Raw genomic sequence first — 18490 nt, 5'->3', positions numbered from 1 at the left:
CTTTATAACCGGTGTAGAGCCTAACTGGCAGACATAAGCTGTGTGAGTTTTATAACCGGTGTAGAGCCTAACTGGCAGACATAAGCTGTATGAGTTTTATAACCGGTGTAGAGCCTAACTGGCAGACATAAGCTGTGTGAGTTTTATAACCGGTGTAGAGCCTAACTGGCAGACATAAGCTGTGTGAGTTTTATAACCGGTGTAGAGCCTAACTGGCAGACATAAGCTGTGTGAGTGTCACGTTTGGGGAAGATAATTTTCACCATAAATATTAATAAATACTATTAAATGCACAATCACATTTACCTTCACTTTCGGGAACAGTGTTTTCCTGCTAATCGATTGCATTTTGGAACATTCGCACTAATAGCCTACCACCGTGTGCACATTGATACGCTTCTAATGTGAAGGAAAAGCCCAATAGAAAAAAGCCTTAATAGTTTATCAACATTGTAAGCTAAACATTCTGATCTGTTGCATCAGCCTCACTGCTTTAAAAAAAGAAAACAAATTGGATGTGAGTTGCTGTATTCAATCTGTCGCATCCCACAACTGTCCTACAGTGTGTTTGGCATATTTATTTACTGCACAGAAGAACAGTGGACCAATAGCATAGGTCAACTGTTGCACTATGGGGGGGATAGTACATTGGGCATAAGCTAGTGCTGTCGGTTAGACCGACTCATCTGATTGGCTGACGAAAAGTAAAATGTGGACAGCTCTCTAACATTTTCAATATGCGCCTCGGAATTGGACGCGCGCAGTTACGCCCCCCCCCCCCCCCCGGATGTGTCTGTCTTCATTACTTCTTAGCTGAAATGACTGCGAGATGGACCAATCACGTGACGGGCATTGGCTACATCTGAAGGAACCATGTGAGTGAGAGTAATTATAATTATTATAACACCCACATTGGCCGTAAAAGGCACCGTTTTTTTTTTTTTATGGGGCATTACAGCCACACAAGGGGGATGCCACCGGGAAACTCGAGGCCTGCTGAGAATATTATCAAGTGCTTGTCCAAATTGTGAATGAGAGACTGATGAAGTGTGTTCAGCTTGCGACTTTTTTTTCTTCAAATCATCAGAGTGCCATCAGGCAGCCTTATAATATATATTAAGAATAAGAACATATCTCAATGTCAATGTTTGTATCACAATTAAAGTAGAATAAATAACTCTGAATGAAGCATATGAGAGAACCAGTTTCTTTGTTAACCTCTCAACACAGAATATCCGAATGTCTGCACTTTTTTTTAAATCGTTGTGATATATTATATATATTAAACTTTTTTAAAAAATTAAAAAATAAAAATTATAATTTAACTAGTTAAGAACAAATTCAAATTCTTATTTACAATGACGGCCTATCCCGGCCAAACCCTAACCACGCTGGGCCAATTGTGTGCCGCCCTATGGGACTTCCAATCAAGGCCAGTTGTGCTACAGCCTGGAATCGAACCAGGGTCTGTAGTGACGCCTGTAGTACTGAGATGCAGTGCCTTAGACCGCTGCGCCACTAGGGAGCCCGCATCAGTGGCTTGTAGGTTAAACATGTTTATGATAATTAAATGGTCAATTGCCATGAGACCGGCAGTTATTTACTTGACAATCACCTGCTGACCGCCACAGCACTAGTGAGGGCCGAGCAAGGGCACGTGGTAGGTTGGGGTTTGGGACGTCCTGAATCCAAAATGGCACCCCGATGGGCAGGGGTCAAAAGTAGTGCACTATATAGAGCATAAGGTGTTATTTGGGACCGGCTGAGTCTAGGGCAGTGTTCCAATACTTTTAGAAATGCTTCCTTCTGTACATAGCCTGTAGTCTTGTGGTAGCACAGCTGGATGCTCTATGTATGCCTCAGCCTCCCCACTGGAGTCCAGGGTTCAATCCCTGCATCTACTCCTCACTGTCTTCCCTCCTCATCTGTCTCCGTCTCTACTTCTAACCTGTCTCCATTAAAAACAACTACAACATCCCTTTAAAACAACCCTTTAAAAAAAACACATGCTTCACATCTTGTTTCCTTGAAGTAGTAAACACACCTGTAAGGGATTGGACAGGTGTAAACCAGGTTGGTGGGTAGGGATAAGGGACATGCTGATTGGGTGGTGGATAGGGATAAGGGACATGCTGATTGGATGGTGGGTAGGGATAAGGGACATGCTGATTGGGTCTTGGTTAGGGATAAGGGACATGCTGATTGGGTGGGGATAAGGGACATGCTGATTGGGTCTTGGTTAGGGATAAGGGACATGCTGATTGGGTGGTGGGTAGCGATAAGGGACATGCTGATTGGGTAGGGATAAGGGACATGCTGATTGGGTGGTGGTTGAGCTCTTTTCATGGTCTCTTTATTAACTCCAAGCCTTCCCACAACGAAGGGCGCCTTCCGCTTCGTTCCATTCTTCTTTGCGGTCTGCAGTGTCATCTTCGGATTGGCTGGGACTCATGGGCTCTGCCTTCAGTCCGATGCTAGGCAACCAATCCCTGTCCTCAACGTTGCAGTCTACATCATCAGCATGAGCCTGTCTGGGACTCACGGGCGCACCGCAAGCATCCTCCTCTTTCAGCTGGAGTGACCGAGACGTTCCCTGCTCCTCCGATTTAATTGAATCCACATTCATTTCCTCCCTACTCTCTGTAGGCTCACTCCTCTGAGTGTCGACCCTCTTAACAACCATCTCCTCTCCTGGGTGAGTTTTTCTCATGTGTCTCTTTAAGTTTCCAGAATCACTCCAAGCCTTCCCACAACAAGAACAAACAAATGGTTTCTCCCCCGTATGAGTCCTCAGGTGTCTCTTAAGACAGCCGGCTTTTTTGAATCCCTTACCACATTTAGTGCACAAGTGTGGTTTGAGAAAAACACTTTCTGACTGGGAAGTAGTCACATCACTCTCCCTCTGCTCTGGCGTGTGCCTCTCTAGATCAGATTTCGCCTCCAGTCTTTTGCTAGGCAACCAAGTTCCTCCCTCGTCACAGTCTTCAGAATAATCATCGGCTTGGTTGGGACTCATTGGTGCACCGCTGGCATCCACCAGTATCCTTCTGATGTCCTCTTTCAGCTGGAGTGACCGAGACGTTCCCTGCTCCTCCGATTTAATTGAATCCACATTCATTTCCTCCCTACTCTCTGTAGGCTCACTCCTCTGAGTGTCGACCCTCTTAACAACCGTCTCCTCTCCTGGGTGAGTTTTTCTCATGTGTCTCTTTAAGTTTCCAGAATCACTCCAAGCCCTCCCACAACGAGGGCAAACAAACGGTTTCTCCCCCGTATGAGTTCTCAGGTGTCTCTTAAGACAGCCGGCCTGATGGAAGCCCTTTCCACATTCAGAGCACACGTGTGGGTTCTTCAGAGGATCCCTTGGCGGGTGTTGTGTTTTTATGTGTGATTCCAGTCTTTCTGCAGTTATGAAGCTCTTCTTACATTGACCACAGCGATGAGGGTGATCTGTGTGAAAAACTAGCCGGTGATGTTTAAGGCTTGATTTTACAATGAATTGTTTCCCACAATCCGAGCAGTGGTGAGGTTTCACCGTGTATTGTTTAACAGTATGCCTTCTCATGTGTCTCTTTAAGTTTCCATAATCACTCCAAGCCTTCCCACAACGAGGGCAGATGTACGGTTTCTCCCCAGTATGAGTTCTCTGGTGTATCTTAAGACTGCCGGCCTGCGTGAATCTCTTTCCGCATTCAGAGCACATGTATGGTTTCTCTCCAGACAAATACAGGAAGTGTCTTTTCAGATTGGTAGCAGTGGTAAAATTCTTCCCGCAGTGATCACAGATATGGGAGCCAGGCCTGTCTCCTGAGAGGGTTTTGTGTTGTTCAGCATTAGACCAGCTGTGGGGTTTCTCTCCCGTCTGTGTTGCCTTGTGTATTTGAAGGCCACTCTGCCCCGGTGTCTTCCTGCAGTCGACAAGCCGCACAGACACCCTCTTCAGACCGCACAATAAGGCGCCACCGGGAGAGGCACGACTCGGGGACTCTGCGAGGGTGGAGGAGGGCAAGAGAGGCTTGTCCTGGAAATCAGAAAAAATAGACATGAAATCAAAAATCAGGGTGCTGGGATTTTTCTGCCATTGAAGTCCTTGAAAAACACTTTCAGGGTAAAGGATTAAAACCAGATAGAAAGTATGTAGAAAAGATAACAGACTGATACATGTATCAATAATGTAATCTGAGAACTAACGATCATCAAAATAAAAACTAGACAGTCAGGGAGAATAAACAATGCCCAAAACAATTCATTTAGCAGAATTGATTTAGATTTTTTTTGTTTGAGCAAAATAAAACAGCATTAACCATGGCAAAATGCATAGAGTTCAGGGAAATTAGCTTCAAACGGCAAAATCTTCTCTCAGGTCCATGGCAGACTACGTAGAAACGCAAAAAAAAAATGTTGCTTTAAAAATGTGTTAAAAATCTCTCTCAGCTCCATGGAAAAATTTGAAGAGTTGCAGAAAATTGGCTTAAAAATGCTACGAATTCTGTAAACCGCCAAGATGGGAGCCTCTAAGATGCTGTCCAAAATTCAACTGAGCCAATGGGCCGAACCCGCCCATTGCCACGCCCCCATGCCATACCCATTGCCACGCCCCTATGCCGCACCCCCATGCCACACCCCCATGCCACGCCCCCATGCCACGCCCACCCCAAGTCCATTTTTGATCCAGAAAAACCCTTAGTGTGGGAAACTCTCCTTCCTGTCAAGGAATTTTGAAGTCTCAAGAGTCTTTCCTCGATTACTCTCATCCTCGATTACTCTCATCCTCGATTACTCTGCCTCCTCGATTACTCTGCCTCCTCGATTACTCTCATCCTCGATTACTATCATCCTAGATTACTCTCATCCTAGATGACTCTCATCCTCGATTACTCTCATCCTAGATGACTCTCATCCTCGATTACTCTCATCCTAGATGACTCTCATCCTAGATTACTCTCATCCTCAATGACTCTTATCCTCGATTACTCTCATCCTAGATGACTCTCATCCTCGATGACTCTCATCCTCGATTACTCTCATCCTCGATTACTCTCATCCTCGATTACTCTCATCCTCGATTACTCTCATCCTCCATTACTCTCATCCTCGATTACTCTGCCTCCTCGATTACTCTCATCCTCGTTTACTCTCATCCTCGATTACTCTCATCCTAGATTACTCTCATCCTAGATTACTCTCATCCTCGATTACTCTCATCCTCGATTACTCTCATCCTCGATTACTCTCATCCTCGATGACTCTCATCCTCGATGACTCTCATCCTCGATGACTCTGCCTCCTTCTCAAAATGCTTTGAAAGACAAAGTCCAAGAGGTGGAGCCTCAGTTATTCTCCTCCCAACGCATTTATAAAAAGAAGGTTGGGGAATCAAGGAAAGACTGTTGGAAACAAAATACATAATGACTGGGAAATACTCACGCAACTGTGGCGCTCTCGAGCTGACTCCGCCTCCAGTCCATCGCTAGGCAACGTAGCGCCTCCCGCTTCGTTCCATTCTTCTTTGCGGTCTGCAGCGTCATCATCGGATTGTCTGGGACTCATAGGCTCCGCCTTCAGTCCGATGCCAGGCAACCAATCCCTGTCCTCAACGTTGCGGTCTACATCATCAGCATGAGCCTTGCTGGGACTCACGGGCGCACCGCAAGCATCCTCCTCTTTCAGCTGGAGTGACCGAGACGTTCCCTGCTCCTCCGATTTAATTGAATCCACATTAATTTCCTCCCTACTCTCTGTAGGGTCACTCCTCTGAGTGTCAACCCTCTTAACAACCATCTCCTCTCCTGGGTGAGTTTTTCTCATGTGTCTCTTTAAGTTTCCAGAATCACTCCAAGCCCTCCCACAACAAGGGCAAACAAATGGTTTCTCCCCCGTATGAGTCCTCAGGTGTCTCTTAAGACAGCCAGCCTGATGGAATCCCTTTCCACATTTAGTGCACAAGTGTGGTTTGAGAAAAACACTTTCAGACTGGGAAGTAGTCACATCACTCTCCCTCTGCTCTGGTGTGTGCCTCTCTAAATCAGATTTAGCCTCCAGTCTGTTGCTAGGCCACCTAGTTCCTCCCTCTTCATTCCAGTCTACGTCATCTGATTGGCTGGGACTCATGAGTGCACTGCTACCCTCCTCCTGTGTCCTCCTGATGTCCTCTTTCAGTTGGACTAACCAAGACATTCCCTGCTCCTCTGATTTCATTGAATCCGTATTGTCCCACATTTCCTCCATGACTTTACGCCTTAATAAGCGATGATTCATAACTTTAATTTCAGAGCCATCTTTGCCATGACGTTCACACAGGTAGCGTAAATTGTCCTCAGTTAAATTCCATAAACTCTTTTCGATTTCATCCATCAATGTTTCCTTCTCTGAACTCATTTTGTCTCAGCAAAGTTAGAATGTTTCTTGGTTTAAAAAAAATCTATAACAACTGGTTATTGACCGTAGATGTCACTAATGTGAGGCGTCTCATATATCTCCCTTTACACTGAGAGTTTTAGTTTTTATTTAACTAGGCAAGTCAGTTAAGAACAAATTCTTATTCATAATGATGGACTACACCGGGTCAAACCCGGACGACACTGGGCCAATTGTGCGCCACCCTATAGGAGTCCCAATCATGGCCGGTTGTGATACAGCCTGGAATAAGGGTGTCTGTAGTGACGACCTCTAGCACTGAGATGCAGTGTCTTAGACCGCTGTGATACAGCCTGGAATCAAACCAGGGTCTGTAGTGACGACCTCTAGCACTGAGATGCAGTGTCTTAGACCGCTGTGATACAGCCTGGACTCAAACCAAGGTCTGTAGTGACGACCTCTAGCACTGAGATGCAGTGTCTTGGACCGCTGTGATACAGCCTGGAATCAAACCAGGGTCTGTAGTGACGACTTCTAGCACTGAGATGCAGTGTCTTAGACCGCTGCACCACACAAGAAGCTTCAGGAGGTGCTGTTTGGCCAGTTATTCCAGAGTGAGCGTTATCTCAGAACACCAGATCTTCTTCCTGTCACCAGAACAATGGAATCTCTTTGTGAGGTCACCTGTGGAATCTCTTTGTGAGGTCACCTGTGGAATCTCTTTGTGAGGTCACCTGTGTAAAAATAGGCAGACATGGTGAAAAGGTCAAGTCGGACGAGATCAGTTTTTTTTTTTCCTGTAATTTATTTTTTTTCCCTGTAATTTATTTATATTTTTCCTCGTTCAAACTTGACCGTTATGATAGAAGCCTGGAGGCTGTTCTAGGCGTGCAGATATTGCATCGTGTCTATGTGTAACGGATGTGAAACGGCTAGCTTAGCGTGGGCGCTAAATAGCGTTTCAATCAGTGACGTCACTTGCTCTGAGACCTCGAAGTAGTAGTTCCCCTTGCTCTGCAAGGGCCGCGGCTTTTGTGGAGCGATGGGTAACGATGCTTCGTGGGTGACTGTTGTTGATGTGTGCAGAGGCGCCCGGGTATGGGCGAGGGGACGGTCTAAACTTATACTGTTACATATGGATAGCCTAATATAATATTGACTTGCATTAAGATTGGAGAAAATCTAAATAATATCAATAAGAACCGTGAACTGTACGCTGACATCTATAAATAGAACAATATTAGTGATCTTTAATACCATTTAAATGGAAAAGGTTTCCACAAATGAGGACTTTTATTTTGAAGGTTACAATTTGGAATTTTAGAAGCTAGCTAGCGAAAATAACATAACAGGAACATTAGGTACAACAGCTCATTAATTATATGTAGAGTCCCCTGCCTATTCGTACCATACAGAAAACAATTGTCGTTTTATTCCTGTATCGACGATGTTTGAGCAGAGATTCAAATGAGTTAGCAGGAGCTATTGAGCAGCTAGCAACCCAAGTAAAAAAAAGTAGCAATCTGAAGACCAGGTACGTAACAGTAACTAAGCTATGCAACCCTGACGACGAACTAACTACATCGTTTGAATAATCCCGACACCTAACTGCTTTACTGACCAGCTATATTCCAAAATTGTCCCATTCTTGCTTCAATCAAAGAAGAATGGCGTCCACCATCTTTGGTATTGATACCGTTGTGAAGCGGGCAAGAATCACCAGAGATACAGTTATGGAGATGAGAAACTCCAGTGTAATCGTGTTAAGGACCATTGGTTATGTTGCCCATGCTTCGTCAATGGGCCGCGTGGTGCATTCTGGGTGATTATTGGACAACGCGCCCACTCCTTTAAGGAAGTGAATGGGAGTCCATTGGGCTGCAGCTCAAAAACCCAACATTAGCATGAATTACGTGAACAAGAAGTACAACATTCAACTTTTTTTTTTTATCGGGGTGTGAGATAATTAACTTGTTCCCTGTGATATCGTATAGCTTTAAAATCATGACATTACGTACTATTGAGGAAAATAGGCCGGTGTCTCGACCCATTCCCTGACTTTTAAGAAGGAATTGCGTGCCGATTCGTTTTTTACAACCACGTGACGCAACACATTGGTCGACATTCATGTTGGCTCGATCGAAAAAGTACCCAATTGTCAAACTTCAGTAAAAGTATAAATACCTGAATAGAAAAGTAGAAGTGAAAGTCACCCAGTAAAATACTACTTGAGTAAAAGTCTAAAAGTATTTGGTTTTTAAACATACTTAAGTATCAAAAGTAAAATTATAATATAATTTCAGATTCCTTATATGAAGTAAACCAGACACAATTTTCTTGTTTTTTAAATGTATGGATAGCCAGGGGGCACACTCAAACACTCAGACATAATTTACAAACGATGCATTTGTGTTTAGGGAGTCTGCCAGATCAGAGGCAGAAGGGATGATCAGGGACTTTCTCTTGATAAAGTGGGTAAATTTGACAATTTTACTGAACTGCTAAGCATTCGGAATGTATTTGGGTGTCAGGGAAAATGTATGGAGTAAAAAGTACACGATTTTCTTTAGGACTGAAGGGGAGTAAAAATGCAAGTTGTGAAAAATATAAATAGTAAAGTAAAGTACAGATATCCCCCAAAAAACGACTTAAATAGTATTTTAAAGTACTTTATTTACACCACTGCATATGGGTCGACATTCGGGTCCAGCTGAGATTCTTATCTCCTCATTCTATAATAGCTCTGGCATAACTAAGCACTTCCGTGTCACGGAAGTTTTGGAATCTTTCAGAATAAGAGTCCAGTCCTTGTATACTTTGTAAATTAATAATTTGGGCGAAAATAAATGGAAAATGTGTACAATTGTTGCTATTTAAATGGTCAACAATTTTTTTTGGGTGTGTGTGTGTGTGTCTGTGTGTCTGTGTGTGTATATGTGTGTGTGTGTATATGTGTGTGTGTGTGTGTGTGTGTGTGTGTATATGTGTGTGTGTGTGTGTATATGTGTGTGTGTGTGTGTACTCTCATCATTTATTGGACTGTACACAATTGCCTGTACGTTGTGTCGCAGTAAAAGGGGATCCATTCTACTCAGGAGCACTTCTACTTTCCAAATCCACAGAGTTCACACCCTGAGGAGCGTTGCTGCTCGTTTTGTGGCTCTTAAAGCAGTAGCGGTGAGCGGGTTAAATCACTGGGGCAGGGTAGCCTAGTGGTTAGAGCGTTGGACTAGTAACCGGAAGGTTGCTCTGTCCCTGAACAGGCAGTTAACCCACTGTTCCTAGGCCGTCATTGAAAATAAGAATTAGTTGTTAACTGACTTGCCTAGTTAAATAAAGGAAAAACAAAAAAAAGCCATATTACAACCTATGTTGTGATAATTGCGTTGATTGCTCTATAAACCCAATCTTCAATGATGTTACAGATCATAAAAGAAAATCAATCAATTGAAATAAATTCATTAGGACTTAATCTGGATTTCACATGACTGGGCATGGGTGAAGCCATGGGTGGGCTTGGGAGTGTGTAGGCCCACCCACTGGGGATCCAGGCCCACCCACTAGGCAGCCAGGCCCACCCGCTGGGCAGCCAGGCACAGAACTGCTGTGAGCCTTACATCATGTTCTGCTCTGTCCCTTCCGCACACGAGCACATCCATGCGTCTTTGGAAATGCTCATTTGGAAGCGATTCCAAATGGCAAAACATGAAACGGTGTTATAAACGTTGTGAGTGCCCTACTCTGTGATGACAGCGGTATCTGCCAGAAACCTGAGCGGGCATCCAGCTTTGTGAAGACTTGTGAGCCATCCAACTGAGCCAGTGACTGCTCCACTGATGTGTCTCTCTCTGCAGAGTGCCTCATTCAATTTAGTCATGTCCACACAGATCCTTATGTCCCCATTGGCTTTTGGGACCACCACCATCCCTGCACGCCAGTCTGTGGGACTCTCTATTTTAGACACCGCCCCAATTTCTTCCATCCTCCCCAACTCTTCCTTTACTCTGGCGGGGGGTGGTATGGGCATAGGAGACAGCATCCTCTTTCAAGCGGATTTTGTAGTCACCTTCTATCCTTCCTAGACCAGAAAATACTTTTGGGAATTTATTTTTGAAAACCTCACCTGGGTCCTCCAGTTCACTCACTCTCTCAATGAGTTGCAATGCTTCAATTGCTGGCAGCCCCAGCAACGGTCTGGCGAAGACAGGCTGGATGGCACTTTTGTCTTTACTCTCCAGTTTAATCACCAAGTGAACTACCACTGGTTAAATCGTATTACTGGGCCCTACAGTTTTTTGTTTGTAGAGAGCAAAGGGCCATCTCTGCTATAGCTATACAGCCTAGTTGGGATAGCTGTCACTGCTGCCCCAGTGCCTAGTTTAAATGACACAATCTCCCCATTGAGTTTAATGTCTGAATGCCAGCCAGCGTTGTTTTCCTTTACTTCTCCCAGAAAGATGCTGTCCTGCTGTACCTCCTCTGAGACCTCATGCATTTGCTTTAATCGACAGACAGCTGAAAAGTTCCTCTCCTGTGACATTTCCTGCATTCCGCATCCTTTGCTGGGCAATCTTTCCATCTGTGGAAAAGGGGGTCTTCCCACATTTGCGACAAACACTTGAACTAGCTATTGGTGCTGTCTGTGATTGTTTTCTCCGCGAGTGTATCTGTTCTGTGTTCTCCTCCGTTTTTTTTTTTAGCTCCGTATGAAAATGCATGGATTTCCTCACTCTCTTCGCTCTGCCAGGAGCTGCTGTCGCGCAGAATCGTCTGCTGGCTTTTCACTGTCTCACTCTGACTAACCTGGTTTACAGCTTTGGACAAGGTAAACTGGGAATCCAACTGTAACTTTTCAGAAAGTGATATATTTCTTATTCCCACTATAATCCGATCTCGGATCAGCTCTTCCCTGAGCGCGCCAAACTGACAATGTTCTGCTAGTTTGTGAACAGCTGTGATAAAACTGTCGGTGGTTTCACCCTGCTCCTGTTTGCGCATATTAAACCTAGCTCTCTCAAAAATAATGTTGCGTCTCCCTACAAAATGCGTTTCAAAACAGTCTTTAAAACGCCACTGTAGTTAAGTTTCTCTTCCTCGGTCAACGTTGAAGCATTTAATATATCCTCGGCTTCATCACCCATAGAGTAGATCAGTGTATTCACTTGAAATGCCTCATGTTTCACGTTTAAGCCTGATGCTACCCTGTACCTTTCAAAGCGCCTGATCCATTTCGGACAGTTTTGAATGTCCATACAATGAAAATACTCCGGGGGACTAATGGGAAATCCGTCAGCACAAGCCACTGGCCTGTCCGTGTTTGCGCCAGAGCCCGTTGAACTTGAGAGTCGCAAACCCTGAAATCCCGCCAGCTTCTTCCTCGTGCAACATGTTGCTTAGCAGTAACTTAGTCCTTGCTCGTTAGCTAGCAAAATAATGATATGCGCTGTTTTATCTCCAACACTGTGCCCTCCCTGCTTTGAAACAACCTGAATGTATGATTTACTTGGTACGTCCTTCACGTTTCTGTGAATTTTAAAACCACTTCTGACACCATGTAGTATTATTTAAAATAAGGACGCACGACAACGAAGTTCTAGCTCCAGCCTGTTTACTAACCTAAACCTGGCATGTCATACATAGGTACGGATACCCCCAAGGGACGTCCTACTACAGCTTGAATCCTAGGTTATGCTTGAACCCTAGGTTATGCCAGGACCCTAGGTTATGCTGTGACCCTAGGTTATGCCAGGACCCTAGGTTATGCTGTGACCCTAGGTTATACTTGAACCCTAGGTTATGCCAGGACCCTAGGTTATGCCAGGACCCTAGGTTATACTTGAACCCTAGGTTATGCTTAGACCCTAGGTTATGCCAGGACACTAGGTTATACTTGAACCCTAGGTTATGCTTAGACCCTAGGTTATGCCAGGAACCTAGATTATGCTAGGACCCTAGGTTATACTAGGACCCTTGGTTATACTAGAACCCTAGGTTATACTAGGACCCTAGGTTATGCTAGGACCCTAGGTTATGCTAGGACCCTAGGTTATGCATAAACATTGTTACTCAAAAATCTTGCTGTCACCATTTTTATTAACTGTAGTTGGGGTTCAGCAATAAATTCAAATGGACAACATATCTAAACATCAACAGTTAATACAAAAACTCCCGGGCTAAAATGTGAACTCAACTTGAACGGGGAGCCGAGCAGAATCATTTCAGTTTGAGACAGAAAAAAAAATATTTGTTAGACATACAAGATACTAGCCTGGGTAGCAGTCTAGTTGTGCTTACATTCCACACAGTATCCATTTTTTCTAATTCTAATATGCCAAACATGGCATGGAGAGTGGAATGTTAGCACAAAACAGGTCTGGATGTCAGGCTAACAGGATACCCACATTAGTCATTTAAAATGAACTGGTCATGGTTGGTAAGATTGCTGACAAGTCTTTTAAAACCAGAGATCAAGAAGACACCTGATCCAATGCCTTCCGATGGCCCCTAATGAGAGGAAGTCGGAGATACAAAGTTGTATTTACAGCTGTTTGTCTTTGGTAACTTCAGTCACCTGGTCCCAAATCCCTCCCTAGAACTGCCAACATGGAAAGGTGAGGGCCAAAGGGACAGGGTGGGTAAGTATAAGGGATGGACTGATTGTGTGGTACGTAGCGATTCCCGACAGAGACGGGCTAGATTTGTGTCTCCTGATGTTTCTTCATACTGCTCAACTGGGCGAAGGCTTTATCTTACAGTGTGATTATGGCTGTGTGTCTCCTGATGTTTCTTCAGACTGGTCAACTGGGCGAAGGCTTTATCACACATGCGGCACTGGAACGGTTTCTCTCCTGTGTGGGTCCGCCGGTGGTTTTTCAGGACGTTACCGTCAGCAAACCTCCTCCCGCAGTCAGGGCATTGGTACGGTTTCTCTCCAGTGTGGATTCGCATGTGGCTATTGCAATGGCCCTTCCTTGTGAATCTCTTGTCACAGTAAGTACAGCAGTAAGGTTTCTCACCCGCATGAATCCGGAGATGAAGTTTTAAACTCCCTGCCAGAGAGAAACTCTTCCCACACTGTGGGCAAAGGTAAGGCCTCTCTCCAGTGTGTATCCGCTGATGAACAAGTAAGTTACCTTTATTGGAAAAGGTCTTGTCGCACTGGGAGCAGTGGACCCGGCTAGGGTGGGTCCGTAGATGATCCTTCAGAAGAGCCTTGGTAGAGAACTCCTCCCCGCAGTGGGGGCATGGAAGAGGGTCTTGGTGCCTGTGGATGGGACCCAGTGTCTCCCCCTTGTGGTTCTCCTGGTGATGCCGTTGTAACGTTTTTGTATGACGAAACTTCATCCCGCACACCAAGCAGTGGTAGGGTTTCTCCTCTGTGTGAGTTCTGATGTGTTTCTTTAAATTTCCACGATCACTGTAACTGTTTCCACACTGAGGGCAGGAGTACGGTTTCTCCTCAGAATGAATTCTCAGGTGTCTTTTAAGACTGGCGGCCACAGGGAATCCCCTTCCACATTCCAAGCACACGTGTGGATTCTTCAGAGGATCACTTGGCGGGTGCCTTGTTTTTATGTGCGATTCCAATCTTGCTGCAGTTATGAAGCTCTTCTTACATTGACCACAGCGGTGAGGGTGATCTGTGTGAAAAACCTCCCGGTGATATTCAAGGCTTTGTTTTCCAATGAATTGCTTCCCACAATCAGAGCAGAGGTAAGGTTTCACTTTGGGGTTCCCTGTGTGTTGTTTAACAGCATGGGACCTCATGTGTTTCTTTAAGTTTCCAGAATCATTGTAGTCTTTCCCACAACGAGGACAAACAAACGGCTTCTCCCCAGTATGAGTTCTCTGGTGTCTCTTAAGATTGCCGGCCTGCGTGAATCTCTTTCCACATTCAGAGCACATGTAAGGTTTCTCTCCAGACAGACACAGTAAATGTGTTTTCAGGTTGGTAGCTGTGACAAAATTCTTCCCACAGTGATCACAGATGTGGGAGCCAGGCCTGTCTCCTGAGAGGGTTTTGTGTTGTTCAGCATTAGACCAGCTGTGGGGTTTCTCTCCTGTCTGTGTTGTCTTGTGTATTATATGGCTACTCTGCCCTGGTGTCTTCCTGCAGTCGTCGAGCCGTACAGACACCCTCTTCAGACCGCACAATACTGCCCTGCTGGGAGAGGCATGACCTGGATACTCTGGGAGAGGGGAGGGGGGTGGTGGAGGCTTGTCCTGGAAATCATTAAAATAGAGAATCAGGGTGAGAAACACTCTCGTACTTGTCAAGGAATTGTGAAGTCTCAAAATGTAGCCTAGTGATTAAGAGCATTGGACAAATAACCGAAAGGTTGCTGGTTTAAATCCTCAAGCCGACAAAGTGAAAAATCTGTCAAAGTGCCCTTAAGCAAGGCACTTAACCCAAATTGCTCATGTTAGGGCGGCGCACAATTGGCCCAGCGCCCTCCGGATTAGGGTTTGGCCCGGGGTTAGGCCGTCACTGCAAATAAGAATTTGCTCTTAACTGACTTGCCTAGTTAAATAAATGTAAGTCTCTCTGGATAAGAGTGTCTGCTAAGTGACTAAAATGTTGTTGTTTTTTTAAAGGTGATCTCAAAGGGCTTTCCTTGACTCCCATCATCTTTGATTACTTGGTCTTCTTAAAAGACATTGGAGGATAAAAGTCCCAAGAGGAGGAACCTCCGATATTCTCCTTCAATGCATTTATAGGAGGTCAAGGAATCAAGGGGAAGACTGTTGACAAACAGAACACTTTCTGCCTGGGAAATACTCACGTAACTGTGGCTCTCTGGAGCTGACTCCGCCTCCAGTCCATTGCTAAGCAACCCAGCTCCTCCCTCTTCATTCCAATCTTCATCGCAGTCGACAGCATCATCGTCATCACATTGGCTGGGATGCAAGGGTTCCGCTGTCAGTCCGTTGCTAGGCAACCAATCCCCGTCCCCCTTGTTGTGTTCTTCATTGCGGTCTACATCATCTGATTGGCCGGGACTCATGAGTGCACTGCTACCCTCCTCCTGTGTCCTCCTGATGTCCTCTTTCAGTTGGACTAACCAAGACATTCCCTGCTCCTCTGATTTCATTGACTCCGTATTGTCCCACATTTCCTCCATGACTTTACGCCTTAATAAGCGATGATTCATAACTTTAATTTCAGAGCCATCCATTCCACAACGTTCACACAGGTAGCGTAAATTGTCCTCAGTTAAATTCCATAAACTCTTTTCGATTTCATCCATCAATGTTTCCTTCTCTGAACTGAGTGGATTCATATTGTCCTGCTCGTGTGGCAACAACGACAATGCAGTCAATGGCAGGACTTTAGAGTACCTGTAAAAAATATATATACATCAAAACACTCATCTGTAATTTCATGTCATTATTAACTGATATTTAAAACATATAACCAGCCGTTTTGAGATCAGCCTGGAACGTGGCCATTGCTCTGTTAGCATGAGTTAGCTGGCTAGCTAGTTACTTAGCTATTCTATTCGTGTTGTGTTGGGGACCCAAATCAATCCCAACATTGGAGCAAATCAGTCGGGACGTAACTAGCAAGCATAATAAATCCAATAGCTGTTATAGTGTGGACTGTAATATTGGGTTTATCTTACAGTCCACGCTACAACAACTACAGCTAGATAGCTAGCGGTGTACAAGGCAGCTAACGTTAGCGGAGCTAGCTAGATCAGCGTGGGCTAACTTAGCTAGCTGTCCATGTGGACCTAGCTAGTTTACGACTACATGGTTCTGGCTATACCTATCGACAAAGTGAATATCATTTCGCTATATACGCATACGAAATACCTGATTACTCTAAATATATTTTATTATATCGTCTGTGACTTTCCTTCCGATGTGTTCTGATGTATACCTTTTTGACCTCCGGGAGCATGTCGATGGCGTCATTTCCGGTATGGTAATAAGAAATCCTTCTAAATAAAAGCCCTTATTTCAAGACTTGACAATTCTTCAAACCTTCACACCCACTCCATCCCTTCTCTCTCTTCCGGTGAATGATAGGATAAGTTGTACCAGACAGTAGAAGCCAGTTCCTCATTAAATGACCGAACCATGTTATCAACAATCACCTGTTTATTAGGTGGACATGATAAAGGCAACACAAGACATCATGTACCTAGGACCAGGGGTGAAATTCAATTCGTTACCCGTATGAGACCTACCATGTTTTTTTTTTACTTGTCTATTCATAAAATTACATATAGATGCATAGATTACACATAGTGAAAACATGTTTTTAGGAAATGTGTTCAAATTTATTGAAAATTAAAATACTGAAATATTTTGTTTACATAAGTATTCATACCCCTGTGTCAATACTTTGTAGTAGCACCTTTCTGGGTAAGTCTCTAAGAGCATTCCACACCTGGATTGTGCAACATTTGCCCATTATTCTTTGAAAAAATCTTCAAAATCTGTCAAATTGGTTGTTGATCATTGCAAGACAACCGTTTTCAGGCCTTGCCTTAGATTTTCATATACATTTAAGTCAAAACTGTAACTCAGCCACTCAGGAACATTCCCTGTCTTCTTTGGTAAGCAACTACAGTGTAGATTTGGCCTTGTGTTTTAGGTTATTGTCCTGCTGAAAGGTGTATTCATCTCTCAGTGTCTGGTGAAAAGCAGACTGAACCAGGTTTTCCTCTAGGATTTTGCCTGTGCTTGGCTCCATTCTAAAACTCCAGTCCTTATTGATTAAAAGCATACCCATAACATGATGCAGCCACCACTGTGCTTGAAAATATGGAGAGTGGTACTCATTAATGTGTTGTATTGGATTTCCCCCAAACATAACAGTTTGTATTCAGGACCAAAGGTTCATACAGTACCCTCCACTAATATTGACACCCTTGGTAAATATGAGCAAAACGGGCTGTGAAAAACATTTATTTGCTGTTTGTCCTCTTGGTCTTTCATTCAAACATTCACAAAAATCGAACCTTTAATTAAAGTAAAATTATTGAGAGAAAAAAACGTGAAATAAATTAATTATATATTTTTCTCTAAAATATGTGTGCCACAATTATTGGCACCCCTAGAAATTCTTATGAGTAAAATCTAACTGAACTATATTCCCATTCATATTTTACATTTTTAAGTTCACCTGAGTGATTAGGACCACTTAAGAGGTAAGCTTCCTGTTGACTTCCTGTTTCACTGGGGAATATATATGAGGTGACACAGAGGCCAAGTTCCCATAGTCAACCATCACCATGGGAAAGACCTGAGAATACAGTAATGATGTGCAACAAAAGGTTGTCGAGCTGCACAAATCAGGAAATGGCTATAAGAAAATAGCTCAACGGTTGAAAATGCCATTTCCACTATCAAGGGCGATATAATTAAGAAGTTTAAAGCAACTGTAAATGTTAACAAATCGGGACAAATTGTTAGGATACATGGTATCATGGACTCCATCATGTACCAGCAGATATTAAATCAAAACCTGACTGCCTCTGCTAGGAAGCTTAAACTGGGCCTCGGTTGGATCTTCCAGCATGGTTCACTGACCACATAATCAAGGGTTTGCCACAGCCATCCAAGTCCCCTGACTTAAACCCCATAGAAAACCAGTGGGATGAGTTAAAGAGGAGAGTCCACGAGCGTGGACCTGGGAATCTGAAGGATCTGGAGAGATTCTGTATGGAGGAATGGTCTCAGATCCCTTGCCATGTGTTCTCTAACCTCTTTACCCATTATAGGAGAAGAAGACTCAAGAGTTGTTGCACAAAGTATTGAATGAAGGGGTGCCAATAATTGTGTCACACACATTTGAGAAAATATTTGTTTTATGATTAGAATGTATTTTTTCTTTCAATGATTTTTTCTTCAATTAAAGGTTCGATTTTTGTGGATATTTTTGAATGAAAGACCAAGAGGATAAACAATAAACTTTTTTCTCATGTCTACCAAGGGTGCCAATATTAGTGGAGGGCACTGGTGCTTTTCCAAATGATTCCATCCTCAGTTTTCTCCTGTCACAAAGCTGTCGTCAAGGCAAAGGGTGGCTTCTTTGAAGAATCTAAAATCTAAAATATGTTTAGATTTGTTTTAACACTTGTTTTGGTTACTACATGATTCCATATGTGTTATTTCATAGTTT

The 18490-nt window shown here is 43.9% G+C and overlaps 1 protein-coding gene across 4 annotated transcripts; it reads right to left on the bottom strand.

The window, feature by feature from the left end:
* Nucleotides 1-1437: 1437 nt before the first annotated feature.
* Nucleotides 1438-16388, bottom strand: LOC110485355 (gastrula zinc finger protein XlCGF26.1). 4 transcript variants are annotated; one of them, XM_036948743.1, is made up of 4 exons: nucleotides 16241-16388; nucleotides 15610-15696; nucleotides 5428-6358; nucleotides 1438-4021 (listed from the first exon to the last, which is right to left on the bottom strand). In XM_036948743.1, the coding sequence occupies exons 1-4, from the start codon at nucleotides 16273-16275 to the stop codon at nucleotides 2357-2359; spliced, it is 2718 nt and encodes a 905-aa protein (XP_036804638.1). In that variant the 5' UTR covers nucleotides 16276-16388; the 3' UTR covers nucleotides 1438-2356. The 4 variants fall into 4 exon arrangements, with proteins under 4 accessions (XP_036804638.1, XP_036804639.1, XP_021412099.1 ...); XM_036948744.1 differs by having other exon boundaries at nucleotides 16174-16247; XM_021556424.2 differs by lacking the exons at nucleotides 1438-4021; nucleotides 5428-6358 and adding an exon at nucleotides 12431-14580 and having other exon boundaries at nucleotides 15141-15696; nucleotides 16241-16368.
* Nucleotides 16389-18490: the final 2102 nt, after the last annotated feature.

The sequence above is a fragment of the Oncorhynchus mykiss genome, chromosome 17, assembly GCF_013265735.2.
Source record: "Oncorhynchus mykiss isolate Arlee chromosome 17, USDA_OmykA_1.1, whole genome shotgun sequence".
NCBI lineage: Eukaryota > Metazoa > Chordata > Actinopteri > Salmoniformes > Salmonidae > Oncorhynchus > Oncorhynchus mykiss.
The sequence above is the reverse complement of the archived record's forward strand: the minus strand, read 5'-3'. Positions and strand labels throughout refer to the sequence as shown.